A 26,577-nucleotide genomic window follows, 5' to 3' on the forward strand; every position below is an offset into this window, starting at 1 on the left:
AAGTTTTCTTTACATTTTTACACCTGCGGGTGGCTGTGATAAGGGTCACTAATCTGTGAGCCTACCAGACAGATCGGGATGTAAACTTCCCGTTCTTTGTTTTTACTCGCAAGACAATGGAGGCAAATTCTTAAAATATATGTTTTGCGGGAGGATTAGTCCATCATGTGGGATCCTGGAAGATTTCATCAAATTGCAGGAGTCTACCACTAAATGTGGGAGGGGTGACAGGTCTGAATGTGTATGATAGACTACAGAAAAGCTAATGATTCTGTACCTCATGAATGGAGTTTGAGGTCACTGGAATGTATTGACCTCCCCAAGTGACTACTTGTTTTACTCAAGTCTTTAAGGAACTTCTGGTCAACTCAACTTAGACGTATTCACAGTGGCAGGTGGTGACTTCAGAGCCTATTTCTATTAGAAGAGGAATTTTCAGGGCGATTCTCTTAGTCCTTTGCTTTTCTGTTTGTCACTAAATCATTTAAGCTTTTTGCTTAGCAAAGAGGAAGGTTAACCTCCCGGGATCTCCTCAGAACAGATCCCCAATGCACCTTCCTCACCTCCTTTACATGGATGACATTGTACTTATTGCCAATGGAGGATCCACTTTCAAAAAACAGATTCTCCTTGTCAAGACCTTTTCTAATGAACTTTGAACTCGACAAATGCCACACTCTTCATCTGAAATGTGGCAAGGTAGAAGAGGGAGGATCAGTCAGTTTACTTGGGGTAGGAGTTGTTGACCAAACGAAAAACTTCGGGCAGAGTACAATTGTGGACTAAACAAAATCAGGAGTTCAGAGCTGAATGCTAGCAATAAGGTTAACGCCATAAATACTTATGCTGTACCTGTCCTTTCATATTCTTTTGGTGTTGTTGATTGGACGGAACAAGAAATTCTGGGTATTGACACCCTCACACAAAGAATCATGTCAGACAATAGATCACACCTTCTCGCTCATCCCTCAATCGCTTCTGTTTCCCAGTCATAATGGGAGGGCGTGGTTTGATTAACATGGAGGCTCTTCATGATAGAATTGTATTGTGCACTTTTGCACACATTTATTTGTCTGATGATCCTCTCGTGAAGCATGTCAAGACTCATGATGAAAACAAGGCATTCCAAAGTTTTCTTAAACAAGCCAAGTATGTGGAACATATCTCAATGTAAGTGTTGATTTTGTTGATGGTTCTGTACTGCTGGACGGTACAGAAATGAGTGTCATCCGAGCGAAGTGCCATATCAAATCGGCCCAGACTAATTTTTTTCAAGGAGAGGCTATCTGAACGACCACAGCATCAAGTTTATGTGCAGTGTGTTGAGAAGATCTGCAACCCTGCATGGATGAAGTCATCTGGCCTGAAAAGTTAAACAGAAGGCTTTCTGTATGCTGCTCAGGACCAGTCACTTCCCACAAGAAACCGTCAATGTGTGATTTTGCAACAAAATGTAAATATGAAATATAGATTATGCAACACTTTTCAGTGGATGCCCAGCTTTGGCACTAACACAGTTATCTTAACCAACATGATGGAGTGGCTTGATCTTTTTATTACCGTCTTCGCCATGCTTGTGGTTTTGATACAGAGGTAAATCCATGGTACAACCCTGAATATGTAGAGGGCGTCATGGAAAATGATAAATACAAACTTCTTTGGAATAGGCCTGTATACAGCCTCAGACGTTTTCAGGCCAACAAACCTGATCTTGTTCTTTTTTATAAATCCAATGAAATCATATACAGTCATGCCCTGCTTATACGGACTTCAGATATCCGGAAACCTCGGTTCCCGGACGATTTTCATTCAAAACGAAATAATTACTGTATAAATTTACCCGTATGTCCGGAAATTCAGTTTCCGGAACCGGACGGTCATTTTCATACACAAAACACTGAAATGCACACAAAATTGTCTCACTTATCCGGACAATACAATTCCGCTGGTGGTAATCCTTTGATTCGTGAGAAGTCAATTAACCAAGGGACACTGAGTTACATTTGAGACGAGCTTGTTTATTGTACATGTAATCCCCTTCGATAAATATGGCATCTGTGGAGGTCAGAGGTCAAAGTTGTGTAAGTATGGCCTGTCAACCAGGGAAACGTAAGCGACACGCAGTTACAGCATGCGAAAAAAGGGAAATTTGTCTGTTTAAAGAAAAACGCCCGTCAGCAAGTTTAGAAACCATCAGTAAGCATTATAGCACTGAATTTGGACATACCATAGGAAAATCGACAATTGTCGACAGTTCAAACTTCCATGACAGACTTTTTGAAACGTGTATGAATAAAGATTGAGTGGATGTATCTGTTTGCTCTGTCATCTGTCATGAGTTGCATAATTGAAGGGAAGTAACTCTTCCAGTAAGAAGCTGGTTTCAGTTATACGGAAATTCGTTTATACAGACGAATTGTGAAATGACGCAAGTGTCCATATAAACGAGGCACGACTGTATATTGTTGAATTTTCTGTCCCTTTTGGCACTAATGTGATTGACAAGATTCAGGAAAAACATTGCAAATAAGCAAACCTTGCTTTCGAAATGTCACGCTTGCATCCCGAGTACCAAGTTGTCTGACTCCCCATTGTTCTCAGTGCCTTAGGTTTGGTACCTCCCAATCTGTTGACTGACATTGGGAGAGTACCCGGGTTTGCTACAAGGAATACAGCCCTTCTGACAATCTGGGTAATGCAGAAGGGCTGCAGTGTTGGGGAGTCTTCACTTTCCCTGAAAAGTTCTGGGTGGGTTTGACTAGGCAGCGCTTCCTGGGAAAAGTCCCATTTGCTGTCTGGGCTGCGTGTAGAGGGGGCAAGGGCCCTGAGCTGATGATGAGCCTAACCAGCCTGACTCTGCCAGGATCACCCTGTAGGCGCAAATAGCTGCAATATTGCTGATGAAGCACAGAGCCATATACTAATATTTTGTCTCTGTGCAGCTTAAAACAATATTTACTCTTCATTTACTCACCCTAACTGTGATACTAATGTTGTTTTTCCAGATGTGTGTGATTGGGACACCTGCAAGAAGTTGTACAGAGAATTACTGTTAGTGTTTGAGAGAATTGTGCTTCCAACCTGCGCCTCCAGTCACTGCCAGTTCTTTATGTTTTACATATGCAGTTTTAAACCGGTATGTATAGCTTTATATTACACACTGCTTATTTTTTTTAGGCTGCTGAGTATTACAAACAGGTCCATGTGTTTATATGATCTGATTGTAAGATGAATCACTCATGTTTTATGCTAGAAATAATCAAGCATATGATTTGCTGAAATTGAGGGTTAATGAATTTTAACTGGAAGTGCATATGACTTTCTTTTTAAGGTAGCTGGTGACACAAGCATGTCAATTAGGTTTTAAAATGTACTGCATTGGGCATATGTTTTCACAGACCAGATGTCACTTGACAGCAAGTGATGTCTTTTAGGCAAAATTGCTTATGACTCTTGTTTTAAAGAAGGGAGAGAAATGGGACATTCAGGTTTTAGATCATGTGTTTCCTCAACTCAGTGAACATGATATCTGGAGAATGGTCTGAAGCTCAAGGTCACCACCAGAAACCTTATTGTTCAAACATGGCATATCTATCCCTTTCCCAATTGATGCAGATTGCAGGGTATATACAAAAACAGTCTCATAATCTGTTCAATATTTCTCAATATGAACTTTGCATGTATATATACACAACAAGCATGCATCTAAACTGGTGCCTTAATTTTGTTATTAAGGAATGTTTTATTTTTCACTTTTATGCCTCCCCATTTCGAACCATAACATGAAAAATGTTCAACATATTTCTATGAAACTGCACATATGCTATACTATCTGTGAATTTAAATCAAGAAAAAGTTCAAGATATTCTTCTTTCTGTAGATACAACTAAGGCAACAGGGCCAGATGGTATAGGTAACAAGTTACTTAAATTAACAGCGACTCGTCTAGCTCCGATCCTGACAAAATTATTTAACTTGTCGCTCAAAAACAAAACCTTCCCGTTAGTTTGGAAACAAGCATCAGTAACACCAATTCACCAAAAAGGCGATGTACATGAATGCTCAAACTATAGACCTGTAGCGCTTACATGTTGCTTAGCCAAAAATTTTGAAAAGTGTATACTCAAATATGTGTTTGACTTTTTCAGAGAAAACGAATTGTTGACAAATTTACAGTCGGGATTCGTGCCTGGCGATTCCACATCTTATCAACTCACTTACCTATATAATTTTATTGCTAGGGCATTAGACAAAGGTAAAGAAATCAGAGCTGTTTTTTGTGATGTCAGCAAAGCCTTTGATAGAGTATGGCACAAAGGAATTATTCATAAACTCAATGCTTATGGTATCCAAGGTGATCTTTTGAAATGGTTTGAAAGCTACTTAGAACATAGAGTCCAAAAAGTAGTCATTAATGGTTATACCTCAGAATCAAAATTTGTACAAGCTGGGGTCCCCCAAGGGTCAGTCCTTGGACCACTGCTTTTTATTGTTTATATAAATGACATTGTCGAAGGTATTGAGAGTAATTTACGCCTGTTCGCAGACGATACATCTATATATATGTCATCATTGATGATCAAATCTCTGCAGCAAATTGTATCAACAATGATTTGGCAAAAATCTCAAACTGGGCCCAAAAATGGCAAGTAGGTTTCAATCCCGATAAGACCAAAACTATAACATTCAGTTGCAAAGTCAATTATGGTTTTAGACCAAACTTATACATGGAGAGTACTGTTATTGAAGAAGTACAAAGTCATAAACATTTAGGAATTACACTTCAATCTGATTGTTCATGGAAAATACACATTAACGAAAATTATTAGAAAAATTAGTCCAATGATCAACTGCCTAAGGAGCTTTAAATACAGACTAACAAGAAATACGCTTGAAACTATGTACACATCTTTTATCCTACCAAACTTCGACTACTGCTGTCATATTTGGGACAACTGTACAAACGAACAATCATTGTTACTCGAGAATTTACATTTGGACGCATTGAGAACTATTTGTGGGGCGGTTCGGGGTACCAGTCATGTTAAAATTTATAACGAAACAAACTTTCAGTCCTTAAAAGAACAACGACACCGCTTCAAATTGATAACATTTTACAAAATGAAAAACAGTATTTCTCCTGTATATCTCAACGATCTCATTACAAGTCCAGTCTCTGATAATAGCAATTATAACCTTAGAAATAGATCTAACATACAAACAATCAAATGTAGAACCCAGACCTATGCTAAATCATTTCTTCCGGATACGATTAATCTGTGGAACGCTCTACCCAATGAAGTTACTAATTCTTGCGCTTTAAAAGAATTCGAATCCTTAATTAATCGTTCTGATACAATTATTAATAATTTTGACCTAAAATACGGTCATAGATCATGCCAAATTGTCCACTGTGGCCTTAGGCTCGGCTGCAGTGACCTAAACGCTGATAAGTTTAGACGACATGTATCAGACATATCAGACTGCACTTGTTGGTATCACTTTGAAGACGCAATTCACTTTTTCTATACCTGTCAAAAATACCATAATATCAGAAACACTATGTACTTCTACACACATGGGTATGATTTAAAAACGGTATTACATGGCAATAGTTCAGTTAGCAGTTCTACAAACATGACTATTCTTAAATCAGTTCACGATTTCATTGTCAAAAGCAAAAGATTTGAGTAGCTTAATTTTTTGCATGTAGTAACGGAAAACTGCTACATCTTATTTCACAGACACCACTTGTATTGGCTTCATATATTTCATTTGTGCATTTAGTATGTTTATGTTTAGCACTATTTTACATATAATCTGATATATAACCAGCTGTTGTAAAGTTATTACCTGGAGAGGTATTTAGATAAGCAAGTTTTGCTTGTTTACCGATCCAGATTTCTTTTGGAATAAAAATATGTTTAAACCATTTAAAACTATCGTTACTTGCGAAGGCATGGTTAATTGAAAACTGCGGGGTTTGGGCATCAGTGCAACATGCTCGGGTCATGTTCAAAAACATTATGTTTGTGATGTGGCCTATTAAAAACTATTGAAAATATGATCAACCACGACAATATATATTAAGTTTGCATATATCGAGTCAAAACCTGGATTTAAAGAGAATTCCTCATTAAAATATCTTTCCATTGTAGTCTATAGGAGGAATTATTCACATTTATAGATCATTTAGCAGACGTGTTTACCACGATCAGCTGTTAATTTCAATTTCATTGACATGCCAGAGATGACAATCTGCCGCTGTCAGATTTCTAGGTCTTCAACAATGTGTGTTCAGATCGGAATTGAGTATTTTCAAAGTGATAAGACATGAAGTAACGACTGTTGTAAATACAGTCTACTGGCAAAAATAGATATTATTTACATTAAAAACTGATACTTTATAAACACGGTGCTATCGTCAATTTTGCTGTACATTTCTGTCTGTAGTGTGTAGCGTATCGAAAAATATATTGTTGAACTTTCATTTAATTAATAGTGACAGTTCATCATATGTTCATTAAAATATGAATATTGTTCCAGGTTCACTTTTTGTTTTATTAGCAACAATTAAGTCATTTGTGTCCCGCAGAAGATGGTGTGTTTGCCATGTTCCACAGCCAGAAAATGTTGAAGAGTTACCAGGAAGTTAATAATACTGTCATAGCGACTGATTTACGACACCAATTGTCTGAAGAACATTTAATTGCAAAGGCTCATTACCCTGGAGCCATGACGGCTTGCCCTCATTTCGCCTACACCTCATTTCGCCTACAATAATTCAAATGCTTAATTGCCTCACCCCTATTATATGAATGGGCATTGTCCATCTCAGGCTGTTAACTAATCCAAGCGCTAATCTAATCCAAGCGGCATAGAGGTTCAAAGTGAAGTTTTTACAACCTATGACAACTCTTGTTTGACTTGGTCATTCTGTTAATCCTTAGTTGTTTTGAATGTGCAAGTAAATCTTGTTTAGTAAATAAATCTTATTTAATAATTAAGGTGTAAAGAAGCCTATCATCGCTTCTCACATTGTTTGTAATTGTTACAAATTGGTTAGTTCTTAGTATTGGTTTAATTAAAGGAAATTAGATGTCTGCTCAATTGTTGAACTGTTATTGTTGTTATTATTGCATTGGTATATATGTACCTGACCTATCAGCTTCCTAGTCCCGGGCCCACCACATGGTGGGTTGGGCATTTTCATTAAAGAAGACCTCAACTATGACATAATTGACATCCCTACCCCAAACCTTGAATGCCTGGCCATCAAAACTACTATCAATAAAACTAATATTACCATCATAAATGTTTACCACTCCAGAAAGAAACCCTTCTCAGATGAGGATCTAGATATACTAACAAAATCTATTGACCAAAACGCACTCTTTCTTGGTGATTTCAACGCCCACCACCCACTGTGGGGCACAAAAAACTATACTGATAAATATGGCACTCTCATAAATAACTGGATAGACACCAACGACCCTATTTGTCTTAACAACAACCAACCAACCAGAATCCCTCTCAACCCTCTCCAATCTCCCACTTCTATTGACCTATCTATCAGCACACCACACCTCCAATCTAAACTCAGTTGGGAGGTCCATATACAGATACCTGGGGCAGTGATCACCTGCCCATTAAAATCTCCACAACCATAACCACCCCCAGCACAAACTCTACACCATCCCCACCCCCCCCTCAGACCACCACTCCAAGCAACCTAGATTCAACTTTAAAAAAGCAGACTGGAACAAATTTAAAACTCTGTGCAACCAAACAGACATCCACGACATACACAATCAAGACAACGACATATTTAACACCAACTTCACTCACACCTTACGCAAAATAGCAATCCAATGTATTCCCACCATCAAAACATCACCAAACCACACACCTGTACCCTGGTGGAGCCCTGACATTCAAAATTCAAGAAAATTAAGGAAAAAAGCACTAAACAAGGCTAAGCGGGACAAGACAAAAATCCCCTTAGCCAAAGCTCTTAGAAACTCTACAAAGCAACTAATAAGAGCTAGCGGCCAAAAGAAACCATTGGACACAATTTACAAGTACCTTGAAAATGGGGAAACAAAACACCAAAATATTTTAGGGGGAAAAAACTCAAAGCAATAAAAGGTAACTCTAAAGCCCACTCGGCCCCCACTTTTCCTAACTTAAATTCAGATAAAGAAAAGGCTAATGCCATGGCCGCTCACTTCTCGGCAACAAGTAGCTCCACCAACCACACACCAAACATGCAAAACATAATCAAAAACCACCCCACCTACACACAAAGACCCCCCCCTCACCCACAAGGCATTCAACAAAATAATCAATCTACATGAACTACAAACAGCAATATACAGTAAAAACACAGCCCCAGCCACAGGACCAGATAATATCAGCTATGTCATTCTTAACCATCTCCCCTTAAAACTTCAAAAATTACTCATACAACTATACAATCAAATCTGGACTTCTGGCACTTTACCCAAATCTTGGAAAACAGCCCAGGTGGTACCGGTTCTCAAACCAGGGAAACCCTCATGTGATCTGGATTCCTACAGGCCCATCTCCCTTACGTCCCATATCTGTAAAATCATGGAATCCATCATTAACAATAGATTAAAATTCCAAATTTCATCCCAAAACCTTCTAAAAGAGGACCAGAGCGGCTTCAGGTCAAACCGCCAAACACTAGACCATATTTTACATTTGGAACACGAAGTCAAAACAGCACTAGCCCAGAAACAATACACCCTGGCCATTTTCATTGATTTTAGTAAAGCTTTCGATATGGTTTGGCATAACGGCCTGATCCAAAAACTTAAAGAAAAAGCCATAGATGGTAGGATTCTAAATTTCATCCACTCTTTCTTAACTGACAGAAATATCACAATAAAAACTAACAACTCACTTTCTGATCTACATCCTTCATAACTTGGTCACATCATGTCAAAAAGATTTAAATCTAATGAGAGCCATAAGTGGCTCTGATTGGGGAGCTGACAAACAAACTCTAGTCAACATATATAAATCACTTATACTATCCAAAATTGACTACGCCCCCCCGGTCCTCCACTCTATCACAGATAAGCTAAACCAAAAACTCATATCTATCCAGTATAAAGCCCTAAAAATAGCCCTGGGGACCAGAACCGGTGCCTCCCTTAACTCACTACAACTAATTTCTGGAACCACATCAATCAAGCTTAGACACGATCAAACCACACTAAATTACTGGGCTGGGGCCCAACACAACCCCATATACAAACAAATCACAGATAAATACACAAATCTCAGACCTGCCACACTCAAAAAGTTTAAAAACAACCATAACCTAGCTCCATTTCTAACTCATCTGTACAAACTCATTAAAACCCACAAACTTGAAAACATCAAACATTCACCCCCTTGCCACACCTACATTAACGAAAAACCGGCTCCCAACACTGACTGCTCACTACATAAACTCTTTACTACCCAAACCGACTTAACCAAACTAGTCAAACTGCAAAAAACAAACCAATATATACATCAAAACTGGCCTAACCACACACATATCTACACTGACGCCTCACAAAACAACGACAATATCACAGGCCTAGGAATCCAAGTCACCCAGCCAGTCCCCATTACCACAAACTTCCATTATACCAACTATACACACACTACTACTGCTGAACTACTCGCCATTCAATGTGCATATCACTATATCAAACAATCCAAGGACACTAACTTTCTAATTATCTGGGACTCATTAGGCTCATTATCACAAATTCAAAACAAAACTTCTAATTCACGTCAAGACATCATAAGCAATATCATAGACATACATAACAACATCACAGAAACAAACAAAACAATATCACTACTTTGGGCACCTGCACACACAGGAATACAAGGCAATTACTTAGCAGACACAGCAGCGAAATTAGCTACCACACACCCCTCACCCTGCATTAACTTCAACACAAGTAAGGCCGAAGTCAAATTAATAATCAGGAAAAACATTAAGAGTCAAAATTTCCAAACCAATATTCAAAATTCTAAGTCCACATGGATAAAATCTCTCTTCATTAAACCTGTCACTAAATGCCGCAACTTTACAAAGTCAATCATCACTGATAAAATTATTAATAGAATGCTTAGTGGCCAAATGAACCTAAATGAAATACTTCACAAACAGAACAGACATCCACACCCAAACTGCTCTCATACCCAACCATATATTTAACCACTGCAAACAACACAAACAACAACAAGCTCAGCTATTTAACTCCCTCCCCCCACAGTACAGAAACAATATCAGTCTTCTACTCAACCCGACTATTAATCCCTCTAAGTATACCCATATAGCTAAATTCCTAAAATCAACCAACCTTATAAATAGACTTTAGAACTATCCCAAACAAATCACTCTTGCAATTTAGGATCGGGATCCAAATTCCTAGCGCGGATTGCCTTCTCCGACGTCCTCGCGACAAATTCTCCCATATCCAGCCACACAGAACCATGTTCATTCATCCAGCCACCTACCCAAGCCAAGCCAACTCGCTCGCGACTCCCACCCCCTCTACTCCCCCCTGACACCCCCCCCATTAGCCAAGAGTCCAATGTTTATTAGAATAGGTTACCTCCACTACCTTTACTTTTATTTTTATTATTGCTTAATAGTTATATTAATACACTAGCATATCAGCTTAACTGATCATTTCCATTACTTGTCTCTCCTACTAGGTGCTTACAGTAGACTAAGTTACCCCTCTTCACCACCTTTACTGTTTTCCTTTCTTCTTTACATCTTTCATTTATAGTTTTTTGGGCCAGCCGATTATATCCCTATTCCCCAGTATTGTATTATTTATCTAAAACCCGTCTGGCCCCGACTGCGAAATAGCCGACGGCTGAAGCGGTCGTAAAATCCCTCAAATCTCTCTCTCGCTTCCTAGTCAGCATCCAAATGGCAAATCTTCAGAGAGCGGAGTTTGTAACATCACAAAGACGAGGCCAGCAAGTACTTTATACAGGCTATAGATGTCAAGCGTCAAGTTGCTGTTCACTGGAAGTGTGTCCCCACAGGTTGCAATGGTAGATGCAGCACTATTGCAGAACATGTCGTGTCTACAACTCCTCACAGCCACCCCCCTGTAGAGAATGAAGAACACATCAGACTCATTGGTCGACTCAAGCAGCGTGTCCAGACCGACATTTCTCCTGTACAGCAGATATACAACGCAGAACTGGATCAACTTGATGAAGAAGTAGCTGCGACTGCCCCTTCTTTTGCAAGTGTTCAAGCTTCCCTGTACAGAAACAGAGCCAAGACTATTCCACAAGTTCCAGAAACCAGAGCAGCAGTCAACTTGCAAGGAACGTGGACACAGACAGAAGATGGAAGAGACTTTCTGTGCATCAATGACGGGGAAGACGACAGACTACTGGTGTTTGCTACCACTGAGATGTTAGAAATCATGAGTGACTCTGACAGTTTGTTTATGGATGGTACCTTTTTTTGTTTGTCCTAGCTTGTGGCTCCAAGTGTATATTATTCATTGTCTTGTAAATGGTAAAATGTATCCTGTTGCTTTTTCATTGCTTCCTAACAAGACCAAACAGACATATGTTAGACTATTTTGGTTGTTGAAGAACACAGTAGGAACCAGAACTGGTACTGAACTTTCTCCAGAGGTGTTTCAGACTGATTACGAGTCAGCAGTCATAAGTGCCATTGCAGAGGTTTTTCCTGATAGTTATGTGAGGGGTTGTCTGTTCCACTATTCACAAGCTTTGTGGCGTCAGGTAGTTGAGAGAGGTCTTGTATGAGAATACACGAACAATCCAGCAATTCAGTCCCATGTCCGACGTGCCGCAGCCCTGCCACTTCTCCCACTTGACCAGGTATAGAATGCATGTTTTGAGGTGATGGAGCAAGGACCTGATGATCAACAGATTGGTGATTTTAACGACTATGTCACCAGCACATAGATAGATGACGACGCTAGATTCCCCTGCCATATTTGGAACCAGCATGACAACACCGGTCCCCGATCCAACAACCACTGTGGACTGAAAAAGAGAATGCCCCGATCTCACCGTAACATCTATCAGTTTTTGAAGGAGATCAAGAAGATTGAAAAGGCAGACAGACGCTCCAGGAAACAAATTGATCTTGGAGGATCATGCAGACCCCGAGCACGTCTTGACAGACAAAGGGACGAAAGAATTGAAAGACTAAAGACACAGCTTCTTAGTGGAAGAAAAACTGTAATGCAATTTCTTGATGGCATTGGATATGTACTAAAGCTACAGTAATCATGAGTCATTATTATTATTACTGCATAATGTAAATATCAGCTATTTAACAATGTATGAAGCTTTAAGATTGTCTTGTCTGTTAAACCTACTTTTGGGTCAGTTCATTATTTTAGAGGTAACACAGCACTTGACTTATGTGCAGTCAGCTGTAAATTTGTTTTGATAAGGGTGTAGGCGAAATGAGGGCAGGCCGCCATGACATCTATATGCCTTGAAACACTTAATTGCTGTTATTTATAAGATGCTAATCCTAATTGTTAATCCCCATTTTTGTGTACATCGACCGTCTGCCATCCTGAACGAGATGTGCAAGTATGTCACTGATGATTTACTGTTTATATTTATATTTATTACTTACTAAATGTCAGGTGACCTTGGCTATATAAGCCTTGGTCCAGAGAGATTGACCTCACATCCAAAACCTAACAACTAAATGCAGTAAAGACCTAAACACCCTAAGATGCCTAACTGGCTCAAACTGGGGAGCCTCCAAAGATACCCTCCTCTCACTCTACATATCACTAATTAGATCAAAACTAGACTACGGCTGCGCCATATACAACACCCTAAACAACTCTCTATCTAAAAAACTTGACTCAATACAATATCAGGTTCTCAAACTAATTACTCACACCCAACATGGCACCTCCTACACTTCACTTCAGGCCTTAACAGGAGAAATGCCACTAAGTCTACGCAGGGAACAGCTAAACTTAAATTTCTGGGCCGCATCCCAATCAAACCCTCTAATCCAAAACTTAATAAACCAAAATATCAGCCCAAAAAACCAAGCTCTAGCTCGTAAACACCCCTTACTTACCCCAATATCCCAAAGAATAACAAACTACCTAAATGAACACCAAATTAAAAATCTTAAACAAAACTGCAAACAATCAAATATCTTCACCCCTAAACTTAAAATACCCAAAATAGACACAACACTAGCTAGCCAAATAAATAAACAAACCGACCCAAACATAGCTAAAACTACCACACTAGCATACATACACGAAAATTGGCCAAATTGGTGTCACATTTACACGGAGGGATCTTCAGATCCGACCTCCAAACACACAGGTTTCAGAGTCCATACCACCCAACCAACTAAAACCACACAATCCTTCCGACTCCCAAACAACCAATCAATATTCACGGCAGAACTAATGGGCATGGCCTCAGCCCTCCATAATCAAGAATCCAAAAACCACAATAAAATCCTAATACTTACCGACTCCCTAAGTGGACTGCAAGCCCTCCAAAACAAAAATACCAAAAACCGACCTAAATTAATAAATCTAATACTTAAAAGCTCCAACGACCTAACTAACGCAGGCAAACAAATAACCTTCTTGTGGATACCCGCCCACGTAGGAATATACGGTAATGAAAACGCCGATAAGGCAGCTAAACTATCCCTCAAAATCCCAGAAATAAGCTTAAACTTACCCATCTCAAAATCAGAAATTAAAAGTGTAAATAAGCAAAAAATCACCAAAAAATGGCATAACCTATATCTTAACTCAAATAGCCAAATCAAAAAAGTACTCAGCAAACCACTAACTAAACCAAAAATTCACCATCCATCCAAAAAAATCGACAGAGTAATCACTAAACTCCAAACAGGACACACCAACCTAAATAACCACCTAAAAAAAATTAAAAAACATACTACAGGTAACTGCCCACACTGCAAACAACTAGAAACCCCAGAACACGCACTCATCTACTGCACACACTACCTAACACATCGAACCGCATTACAAACCACCCTCAATCTAAACAAGGCTCTCACTCTAGAAGCAATACTAAACCCACAAAATAAACTAGAAAACTTCAAGGCCTTAGGCGTATTCTTAATCAAAACGGAACTAATAAAACGCATCTAAAAACACTATAATCCACCAAATCAAAATTACATAAACACACAAACATCCACCATACCCAGCCCCCTTAGTTCTCCTCCCCTACCCCATCGGCATCTATTTCAAATCTCAAAATTCCCAAATTCTATATAAGCAACCCCTAAAGCCCCCTCTTGGGTTGCACACACCACTTTCGCCCCTTTCGGAAACACATTAAATGGCCTGGCCGGGCCCGTGTGCGAAATACGCATCAGTCGGAAAGCGCACGTTAAATCTCCAAAGTAAGTAAGTAAGAGATTGAGAGGAAGGAGAAAAGAAAGGTCTTACCCTTAGCCTAGCTACCACTACCACTAGGTGCTGACCTGGCACATAGTGTCTTTTGTATGTATATATCTACATGTATAAAGTAAAACTCTATATACTGAAGCCATCGTCTCCAAGTTGTCACTTCCTACAGGAACCATACGTCAGACCCACCTGTTGTTGATACTGTAGACATATACAATCTTTATGAGTTACATTTAAATGATTAACTCACATTTTTTCAAATTTTATGGACACATCTGGAAGCTTCATGGATTATAAACTAACACTGAATATTTAAACACACATGTTACTCTAATCACATGTTAGATAAGAACATGTTGGTTTATATGATAGATTTTTTACTTAGCCTGCATTATTCCTAAATGCATCTACTGCTTACCTTACGACAAAGAAGATGGCGCCTAGTGATGGTCCTTGATGAAGAAGAAAAAAGGTTATTTTCACTTTCAATTTCTACTTTTGCAAGGACCCATGTCCGCTTTCATGTGACCGTCCATTGCGACGTCACATCTGGACTTTTTATCCCCCCGACATATAATGACGGGGGGATATAGCCATCAGTATGTCCGTCTGTCCGTCCGTCTGTCCGTCCGTCTGTAATCATTGTTTGTCTGGAGCATATTTCCTAAACCATACAACCTAGCTTCCCACAACTTGGTACACTTACCAATCAGGCTCAGTAGTAGTGACTTTTGCTATTTAGAGATTTTTAGAATTTTATATTTTTGTCGTTTCCATGGAAATATGATGAACTTTAGAAATTTGAGGGTAGTGCAGTAGTATAGGTAATAGGGGTTCTGGACCACTTCCACTGGAGCCAGATTCATATACCTATACCACCACTACTGATGGAATTTTTAATGCCAAAATGATTATGCGATTCAACGATAGTCATGAGATTAAGTTAAATTGACCCTAGCTCACCAATACTTGGGGCCAATCATTGCTTCTATTAGTATAAAAATGATGATGTGATTCAACGAAAGTCGTTTTAAAAGAAACATCAATATTAATTAATAATGGATAAAATTTACTATAGCCCACGAGGATATTGGAAAGGTGTAGGAGCAATAAAAAAATTAGCCACCGCGGCTAAGGTATCTAAAGATGTGGCCAAGGATTGGTTAAAGAAACAAGCGATGTGGCAGATATATTTACCGGCACCGCGTTATATACCGAGGAAGAAGTTTGATATTTTTACAACGAATGAAGTTCATCAGGCTGACCTCTTGTTTCTTCCCCACGATAAGGTAAAACGCAAAACGTATAAATACGCTTTAACCGTTGTGGATGTGGCTAGTCGATACAAAGAGGCTGAGCCATTAACATCGAAAGAATCAACAGAGGTAGCTAATGCACTGAGTCGCATATACAAACGTGGACCGCTAAAATGGCCTAAGCTATTTCAAGTAGATCCCGGTCGCGAGTTTATGGGATCGGTAACTAAACTGTTAACAAAGCACGATGTCGAAATCGTCCGTGGTGAAAGAGAGGCCCACCGCAGTCAAGCTATCGTCGAAAGATTTAACAGGACATTAGCGGAACGTTTGTTTGGCTATCAGTATGGGATCGAAATGAAATCCGAGCGATTGAGATCAACCGAATGGGTGACACGATTACCAGCCGTTGTATCAGCGCTGAATAATGAAGTAACGAGATTAATAGGGAAGAAACCATCCGATGCTATTAAAATGAAATCAGTGACTTCCGAATCTTCAGCACCGAGGAGAGGCAAAGAACAAAAACTTTCGGATAGAGTAAGGGTAAGATATTTATACCAGGCCGGTGAACTCGAAGGAGGCCTACGTCGCGCAACCGATCCCATATGGTCCCTTAAGACGTATAACATTAGTCGATTGGTTACGAAAGAAGGAGAGCCTATTCTTTATTATCTTCAAGATGGACCGGGTAGGGCATTTGTACGAGAAGATTTCTTCATAGTTCCCGACGATACGGTATTACCACCATAACCATAAGCATAGGTATTTACACCATCATTATCAATCCATCTCTTTGTATCTAAGGGGGATAATGATGTCTTGTTCATTCTTAATCCATATATCCTATGATTGTAACTTCTTAAAGAGTTCATCTCGTGTTTGAACGTTCTACCATTGAATAATGATTCTTTATACTGTTCGTGTTTGATATGCTTTTTTTACAACATACTTCTTAACGCCCTTGGCTTTTCTTATCTCTCCATTATCGGACTTCTTTATAGAATACATCTTAGGTCTTAATCCTACATACTCCGCTATAGGGGTCCCAGCACATTCATCCTTCATCTTACCTAACACCTTTTTATTTACTACGCTGTGCAGTGGATTATCTTTAGGATAATCGCTCGTGTCGTACATATCTATTTTTTCTGCCATATCTTTATACACATCCTCGGTTTGTATTTCCATCAACAAAGAATCTGTGTCGGTATATAACACCTCGCATCTATCGCCGTATTGCTTCTTAAGTTCGTTGTAATAAAAGTCATACATTAAGTGTTTTGACAAGTCGAGAATACTCATACCGACGTACACCGGTCTGTTGAATTTTATATTACTCTTCTGCATATGCAACGCGGCTAAGTCGTTATCGAATATCTTGCTTCTGTTAAAAGCCGGACTGGCTATAAGTTTCCTGAGTCTTTCTTCCTCATTAGATCTGACTAATTTAACATCAACACGCTTCCTTAGATTCTCCATAGTTTTACCAAATACCGAGTTATTCATGAGCTTATACAGATTCTTTTCGAAATCGCTGGTAGCTATCTTTCTTAAATCTGTGTTCAACCTTATATAGGGCTCCATCCAAGGGCTTTGATCGAACTTTAGAACTCTGTGTATTTTCTTAAGTTTCATACCTAACGATAGATACAACTGGAGATTTCTGTAGTGAACTATATATTTTGTCTTATCCATCAAATTTGGTACGAGTTTTTCTACGTTAGCTAACCTACTATTTCCCATCAAGGAGCGTTGATATTCCGACATCCAATCTTTATTAACCATTAATCTTTCGGGAGCTAGCGGATAACTGTTGTGATCTTTATGTAACGAACTTGGATATTCCAAGTCAACTTCTAGTATGTACCCTTTATTCACTTCGATATCATTATTATGGATATTATGGATATCATTCACTTCGATATCATTGACCCATTCAAAACCACCCGTGGGTAAAGGTTGACTCATAGCCCATCCGTACAAATTGTTAGCGTCGAGATATAATATGTGCGTGTCGGGTTTACTGGGATCGTATCCTTCCACTAATTTATTATTAGCCTTAGAATACCTTTTAGCTGCCATCGATATACCACCTCTTAATCCTTTCTCAATAAACAAGTGCATATCGTAATCTGTGAGTAATTTTAGTTCTACACCGGTCTTCTTCAACAATGCATCCCACGATAGTCCGGGACTGGAATAGTACCATGCCGGATCCAAGCCATATTGTTTGAAACATGTCTTTCTAAATATCTCGAATATATCGGCGAGTAACAGTACATCGGTTTTTAAGTACAGATCGTGATAATCGCCTAAATTCTTACAACCTAATTTATCCCAGACCGTCAGAGCGTGTTCATAATCAGCATCTGTTATTCTAGATTCTGTTAAGTTACTATAGAATGATTCGAGGGGTGGTAATTCAGTTTCTTCGAATCTAGACCAATCATCCATATATTCGTAAGGATATACACCTTTTCTCAGCAACAAATGACGAGTTATCTTATCGGTATATTTATTTGTTATCGCGAAGTCATCGGGATTGTTCGCATTAGCTAAATTGTCCAGGGAAGATAACAGAAACTGTACGGAGTCTATGAATCTAAGCCCATTACTTTGCTTTGTTCTAGATTTCCCATCCTTGTCCCTATAATGTATAGGTTTAGTCAACGAGAACGATATGTATTTTTCCATATTGTTAGGAATGCACCGCCGTCGGTCTTCGAGATAGCTTGCATAATGAGATGTGAATCGTATCCCCTAAGGTTATGAAACACAAGGGGGATGGGTATTGTTTGAGAGTTCATTTTTAGTTTCAAGTTACACTCGTTATGAGCTGCTCCCCGATAATTACCCGTGACGTGACAATGATCTCTTACGGAATCCCCATCCAGGGGTTTATTACAAACGTGACAACTCGTTGACTTCTTATGGGCCCTCCAATCATCCCTCGTCATACGCATGGGTTTCTTACACGATAATTTTTCCCTGATTATTCTCTCTTCATTTTGTAGATATTCTAGAAACTTTCCCGCTGCATCGGGACCTCTGTAAATCACGGGCGGGTTTGTTTTCCCATCATACCTTACAACTATATATCCAAACCCACAAGGAATATGTTCTTGAGTTTTGTACGTAAAACTACTATCTGGATTATTGCGTTCGGTATTTTCTATGGGTTTGATAAGCGCTTCGAAGTCGGCGTAAATTACGTACGGTACTGGCATTTGATTACAATAATGTTCAAATTTTAATATATTTTTTCCCTCTTTAGGCATATCGATCCTGATAGCGGTCTGTCCAACACCTCTACAGTCTTCTTTATGCGCTTCTAATAGATCTTGTCTGCTGTACCCATGTAGGCATCTTTCGCAGAAATATTTCTTTCCCTTATATTTAGTTTGATCGTATAATAGCTTGTTTAAACTCTTTATCCACGTATAATGATATTTACCATCTTTTTCGATCAGAAATGAATTGATTCTGGGGATATTTTCCGGAGCGGAGCTTATCCTGTGTACAACAATTCCTTTAGAATGTCCGAAAACATTTATAGCTAAATTATTTTGCTTTTCCACCTTATCAATTTGTGATATTGGTGTAGGTTCGTCTATACCATCGAAGTTGAGTCCATCGTTTTGGGGATAGCTAGAAGGTCTATCCGGATGCTTGTCTACGGGGAACAATGCAGATCTTATCATCATTCTTAAACAGTCATCGGATTTATTTTTTACGTTAATTATGGCTTTTTTCTTCTTATAATACGGAGGTAAATCTATATAAGATCCACCTTTGAAAGGCATATAATTTGCTATATCTAAATATAAACTATCGATTTTATCCACACCCCAACCCGAACCTCTATTAGTCCAGCGTTCTAAAGTTTCCTGTATTCTCTGAATTGATGTATCTAATGATGAGTTTATAGCATCGGATTCGGTTATAACTTCTTGATTGCTTCGGAAATATGGTTCGGTATATTCGGTGCTATCGTCTGTGTTACTTTTACTCAATGTCATTTTAATCGTCAGCTGGTATTTTATACTATGTAAATCATCTAATTCCTGGTTAATTTTACTCGATATGATGGGCTTAATATCGTTAACATCCATGTTGGAATTAATATCCATCTTCCAACCTCTTAGATATTTACCAACGCCGGCGGATGTGGGTACAAATATTAATTCTTGTTGTTGTTGAATATCATCAACATTATTATGTTGAATATCATCATTATCATTAGGTTGATTATTATCTAGTAAAGCGATCAATTCAGCTCTTCTCATTCGAGAATAACCTCTCAGCCCACTGTTTCTTGCTCAATGTCCTTCCTTAATCAGTTGTTCATGAATAAAGTCTAATCTCTTCATTCTCTGCTGTGTATATTGTAACTGGGCTGCTTGGTATTGTTCTAAAGCTTCATTATGTCGTTTACGCTCCTCTTCAACTTCTTTAGCGTTTGATTACCTCATACTGGAAAATAAATAATTACTCCCCGAAAAAGCTAGAGCATTAACAACAGCTCCACCGACCATCATCGCAATTGTTGCCATGTTTATATGAATATAAATATTCAAATGTTTAATTAATTACTTCATTATGTCTTCCGGGATAAGTCCTTGTTTGATGAGCATATCCTTCGTTGCCATAGCTAATCCAATATCCAGAACCATCATTGGTATGTCATATCCATTAAAATCTAGCTTGGGAGGTGTGGCTTTAGTAATCATTTTAGCCATACGGGCATAGCCAATGGCCAAGCCGGTGACCACCGCTGAATGATACGTCGCGTTTACCAACATTTTACCGTCTGTAGCTGGAGTAGTCATGCTTCTTATAGCATTATATGAGGACTAACCTCTAATTGAACTTCTTGTTGCGGCGGGGGTGACGTTTTTTCTTCTCCGGTCTTATAAAAGAACCATACAGCCGCTATACCAGCAACTCCTACTAGTGCCCATGTTTTAATCGGATTAATATTTGAATTATTTATTAATTTCGCTTTGCGCGCCAGCCCTCCCTTTCTTCCTGCAGCTATTTTCAAAGGATTCTTTGTCACTCTGGGTTGTTTTTTTGTTTTCTCATTCACATGTGGTGCATTCACTGGTGGTGCATCCTCATTCACTCGTTGTTGTGTGTTCACAATCTGTTGTTCCTCGTTCACAATCTGTGGTGTCACCTGTTGTGATTGTGTCTCCATTATTATTAAGTGGGCACGTATGTTTAAATTGACAATACCTAGCCGTTATTAAAGCTGTGGTGAACGGAGCTAAGAACATTCCGAATCTATGATAAAACTCACAGCTCACTGCGCTTATAGCGTGTTCGATGAATGGGTCTTTCTCGAGAGATTCGCATAAATACAGGCGATGTTCTGCCGGGATGGGGAGAAACGTACTAGCTACGGCTGTTGTAATATAGAAGACCCTATTGTTTTAGTCATGGTAGCTCCCAGTCTAGACTCGTAACGAGCGTACAGTTTTTTAATCTCTTCGTCGGTCATGTTATCAATTTTTTCGATGGTATAATTTTCTCCCAAATATTGGGAACGTTTTCCACCGGCTACCAAAGCCGCGAGTCTTTCTCTATGTTTATCTAAAGATTTATCTGTAACATTTTGATCTGCATCAGATTCTTTGAGCATTTGTTCGATGAGTTCGTCGCATTCCATAATGTAATACCTAAGGAGATATTTAAGTCTAACATAATATAATATGACATATCCAATACATCCCGTAATAATGAACTGTTGCGAAAGAATGAGGATTTCGAACCACATTTTATGTTATATTAACCGCTAATGTTCAATTTGCTACATTTTGTTATAATTTTGCTATTTTTGCGATAATTTTGCTATATTTTGCTACATTTTGCTATTATTTTGCTACAATTTGCTACATTTTGCTAAGCAATTGCATAAGCAGCTGGTTGATCGGTTTTTAATACGAGTTTACAGTGCTTCGTTGCCGCTGTTTTCTGACTTTGTCTCGTTTGCCCTTGGAATAAATGACATCATTTTCGCATAAACATTCCTCGAATGAATCTCGATCTTTGCAATGAAAAAGCGCTACCCATTTGGTCTGCTCTCTGAGATCTTTCAGGACAGAGTTGTATTTTTGAGTAAGTACCCAAACGCTATGTTGAGTATGCCGACCGGAGAATGCTAAATACGAAAGCATATCTTTCTTTTTTGTGAGTTCTTTACTCGCGCTGCAGTCGTCTATTACGAAAAGGGTCGATTCTCCTTTGTATTTTTCGTGACATACTCGGAGACAGTCTTGTAATCGATCGCCCGGATCGACTCTGTGTACCCCGTCGTCATTCATTACCCAATCTCTCGATAGGTAGGTTTTATTAACGCTTATAGTCGGGCACAGAATAATAATATGATCGAAAACGTCCCGATAATGACTTTCTAAAATATCTAGAATAAAAGCTGTTTTTCCGCAGCCCGTTTGCCCGCATATGATAGCGCAGTGCGGATCTTTAGGTAAAAGATTATCAATAGATTGCTTGCACGAATCGCCCATTCTGTATATTAAGTTGCGCATCCATAATCACGTACAAATATATGTTTAATTTACCAGCCGCTTCCTGAAGCTTCGTTATCTGTATGGTGGCACCCTCGCTAGCATTTTCTATTCTCCTCCCACTGCCGTGTAATTGGTCATCGTCCGTTGTTCGCATGTCGAGCCATAGCGCGTACTTCGTGGTGAGGTATTCACCCATCGATACACTCCCGAGAGACAGATCTTTCACGACCGCGTTAACTTCCGGAGAACGTTTTATAGAAGGAAGTTTTTTAATCTCATCCCACTGGTGATACGCTAGCATTCCTTGGCTATATAGTTGATTAGGAACGCCTTCGATGGTCAATTCTACTTTTGTAATCTTGGGATTGTAGAACTTCTCGGTATTTCTTTTAAACGCATCGGAGGGGTCCTCGAACAACATTAAAATACCCTTCAACGACCTCGTGGGAACGTTTAGATTGATATTCCACATCATATCTTTTTTGTCCCTCGTGATCTTTCGGTGTCGCAGCACGCGATCGTAGAAAATGGCTAAACTTCCCGTATAATGGTTACGAATTTGTCTGGCTAATTCGGGATCCGTTATCATATCGTACTCCAGAGAGATATTGTCAATGGAATAGCTAGCATCTTACTCTACCGTAGTCATTAAAAGTGAGTTCGTATTCTAACCTATCGCCTAGGGATGCTTGATAAAAAGGCATGTGGGAATCTAGTAATTCAAAGTCTAGGGGAACATAGAATCTGTTACCTAATGCGTCGGCAACGGCCTTATCTTTTACGAAGTTATCATCACCATTTTCAGCGCCCACTCGCAGTCTCAATGTGTTCTTATTACAAATACCTTGGTACTGTAAGTTTTCCCGCTCTTTATCCGTTCTCCAGAGATCCATGTAGCAATAGTATACATCGCTATCGTCGATACACAAAACCTCATTACCACTAATTTTAATGGCGATTTTCTTAACGATAGCACGACCTATGTTCTGAACGGGCTCTCTGTTAACGTCTGTAGAAGTCAAACTAATCGTAAATGCTAGTCGGACAGTTCCTGGAACTAACACATCGCGTGCGCCGAGATTAGGAAAGCGAACCAGAAGCGTTTGATTCTGATCTATGGTACTAGGGTTATTAGTTATAGTTACAGACTGACGAATTGCTTTGACCCCTAATGGATCTCGAAGTCTACGTTGTGGGTTTAACTTGCGTCCGTATTGCGAAGACATTGTTTATATTGAAATTATGTACCCTATGTTTAATATAAAAATGGCTAATTTTGAACATAATGACTTTGATCTAAGTACCTTTGATGACTTTGATAACCAAAACGAAGATACTGATGAAACCAACTTTGGTGGCACGAATCTTAACGATGAACTTTTACAATCGTCCGTCAATGATTATTACGATGCATTAAAAGATGATACCCCAATAGGTCGTGACTATTCAAAGTTTGAGATAGATAGTAAAGGAATATTGCGACTGCGTGGCGCTCCGGATATTTGATCTTATGCATTCTCGTACTCATAAGCCCCTAGCCTTGTCTACGATAGCCGCTAAACACGGCATCAGCACTGTTCGTAATAAATTAGGTTTTGTGGACTACCGACGACTTTCCGCGAAGACTACTAAGGTTCTTAGGACTGTGCGTACTGAACTAGGTAATACAGATGATTTGGAAGCTTCCTCGAAGGTGGCCTCGGACGGACTCGGAGAAATCTTAGATACCTATTACGATAATTCCACGTTACAGGTACCATATTCGGAGTTTAGTTTTAGGGAATTACGAGGTCTTGACAAGGCAATGCGAACAATGTGGGGAGAACTCATCAATAATATAGCCAAGATATCCGAACTCGACAAGCATATAGTTTACGAGAAAACAAAACTCGAACAGGCGGGCGATGAGTTCAGTAGACGCAGCGTAGCGGAAAGATTGCGTAACTTAGAAGACGAAAGATCGGCCCGCCTCGAAGCTGCTTCCAGTAATAGAAAGGCACTTCGTTCGCAAATCAGTCGTATTCGAGAAACTATCGATCAAGTCCTCAACGATGACACTACACTTGCCGATAAAATTAAAACATTGTTCAGAGAACAGGGAATAACAATTGCCAGTATTTTAACCGCGTTGGGATTTATTATATCGACTTTGACTCTCTCGTTAACAGGTGGTAGTACAGGTGGAGGTACACCGCCGAACGATAAAAACGGTATAAAAGAGTGGATAAAAAAGCATTTAAAAGCATTAGGGGAAGCACTGGGAAAGCTCGCTGGGAAAGCCGCGGCCGCACTTCCCGGTATAATAGGGAGTGTTGTTTCCTGGCTATTGAATTTATTAGCTAAGACCACCACTTGGCTTAGTCAAAACTTGTGGGGGCTGATCGTAGCAATTGCATGGCTGTTGTACGTATTCGCTAAGAACTATTTAACCAAATCAGTTCGCTAAGAACTATTTAACCAAATCAGTTCGCTAACCAAATCATGAGTAAACCAACCGAGACTCCACCCACTACAAGCGCTGTTTTTTCATCGATATGTTGTTGATTTTTAGCTGCAATATGACACTTGGCAATTGTGCATTAGTTGACGGTTGTGCATTAAAAGATGGTTGAGCGATAGTTGGTGTTTGCGGCTTGACTATTCCCTTTTCGCCCGTGATCGTTTGCGTTATTAATTCGACGTTAATATCTGAATTTATACCTGGTTTTTGTTGGTCGGTAGCGATAACAATTTTATTATTATAGCCTATCACTTGACCGATCTTAAGTTCCATATTACTCGGAGACATGTATAGTCTCGGCGCATAAACGAAGTCCACTTTGGATTGGGCGTACTGTAATGCATCTTGAAAACGCTTTATAGATGATGGTATGTCAACTGGTGAATTAATGGCGTCCTCCACGTTTGAGACAAACTGTTTTTGCGCATCGAGCGCCGTCCCAGAACCGATAATCGACGTTCGTGTTTGCAATTGTGCACCGAGAATTGCCCATACATAAGTTCTTATCGATTCATTAAATCTTACAAATCCTGGGTTAGTAAAATTATTTTCCGTTTTATCATTAAGAAATTCATTCCAAGCGTTTGCAGTATCGTTCAGTTGTATAAATTTTGTAACAATATAAATTAAACCACTCTTAAAACTCATAATATCCCCTCTCCAATCGTTACTCGAAAGTTCCCAGTCTTTATACCAATGATGGGTTTTTAGAAAATAATCATACATTCTTATGTAAAGTTTGCTGGTATGCAACAACTTAAACGCATTAAATGGGCCTTTGTTAACTTCTTTAAATAAATCATCGCTTTCTTCTTTGACGGTTATTTCCCCTGTGTAAGGAACACCTAGACCATGGTTTGCTCCTTTAATGCGCCAATCTTTACTCGTAGAAATATTAAATTCCTGACAAATACGCTCATACGCGGACCAATTGTACGGATTATTTGTGGAATTCCACGCTCCATCCTGCGGTAATGGAGCACTAATTTCTTTAAGTATACGTCTATTCTGATAGTACACGTGAAATAATAAAACAGACTTATTTAGCATAAATCGTGGGGCATTAACAGATACGCCACATCCCGTTGTGGCACACCATATGGCAAAGTTTAACTGATTCTGCCAAAATTGCATCGGATTGTGAAACCAATCGTGCACCATTTTATCGCTAGTTGCCGTGACCCTGTACTTTTCAAAGATATCGGGGAATTTAACGAAAAATTCAGCACCAGAGGCAGTTACTATAATCGATTGATTAGTAATGTATCTCGATTTCATATTTAAGTTATGATATAGTATCATTGTATATTTAATATGTATGTTACACTCCCGGGAATAACAAATGGTCAGTCTATTGAACTGCTTCATACTATCGATAATTCGGATGGACAACTCGAAGTAGCTCTATGCGATGTAACGTATTACCCACGGTGGACCAATATAAGTGCTGCGAGAGGTAATAATGAGTTTCATATAACAGATAAACAAAATATTATTGAAAAAAAAATTAATATACCTGATGGGTATTACAGTATATGTTCACTCAATGATAATTTTTTTAAGCCTAATGGAATTAGTATCACACAAAATGAGTCGAATGGGATAGTGAAAATCGGCACTGGAGAAAAAGGTATGTGGATTCATGAGAACTTAGCAATTACACTTGGATTTACACAGGTAGAAAGATCAAGAGACTTTATATTATCAATATTCAGGACAACATCTGATGGAGATGCATTACCCGATTTAGTTCCCTATAAAGAGTTGTTCATCAATCTTGACCAAATAAGCACGACAGATAATAT

General features: G+C 39.1%; 1 protein-coding gene across 2 annotated transcripts in view; it reads left to right on the forward strand.

Moving 5' to 3' along the window:
* LOC124117562 (RNA polymerase I-specific transcription initiation factor RRN3-like) overlaps positions 1-26,577 on the forward strand; it is a 331,792-nt gene that overhangs the window by 195,071 nt on the left and 110,144 nt on the right. For both annotated transcript variants that reach the window (XM_046479504.2, XM_048402649.1), the window contains one exon: positions 3,006-3,136. In XM_046479504.2, the coding sequence (XP_046335460.2) occupies positions 3,006-3,136 (131 nt within the window). The remainder of the gene's footprint in view (positions 1-3,005; positions 3,137-26,577) is intronic.

The sequence above is a fragment of the Haliotis rufescens genome, unplaced genomic scaffold (assembly GCF_023055435.1).
Source record: "Haliotis rufescens isolate VD_foot unplaced genomic scaffold, xgHalRufe1.0.p SCAF_28, whole genome shotgun sequence".
In the NCBI taxonomy this organism is placed as follows: Eukaryota; Metazoa; Mollusca; class Gastropoda; order Lepetellida; family Haliotidae; genus Haliotis; species Haliotis rufescens.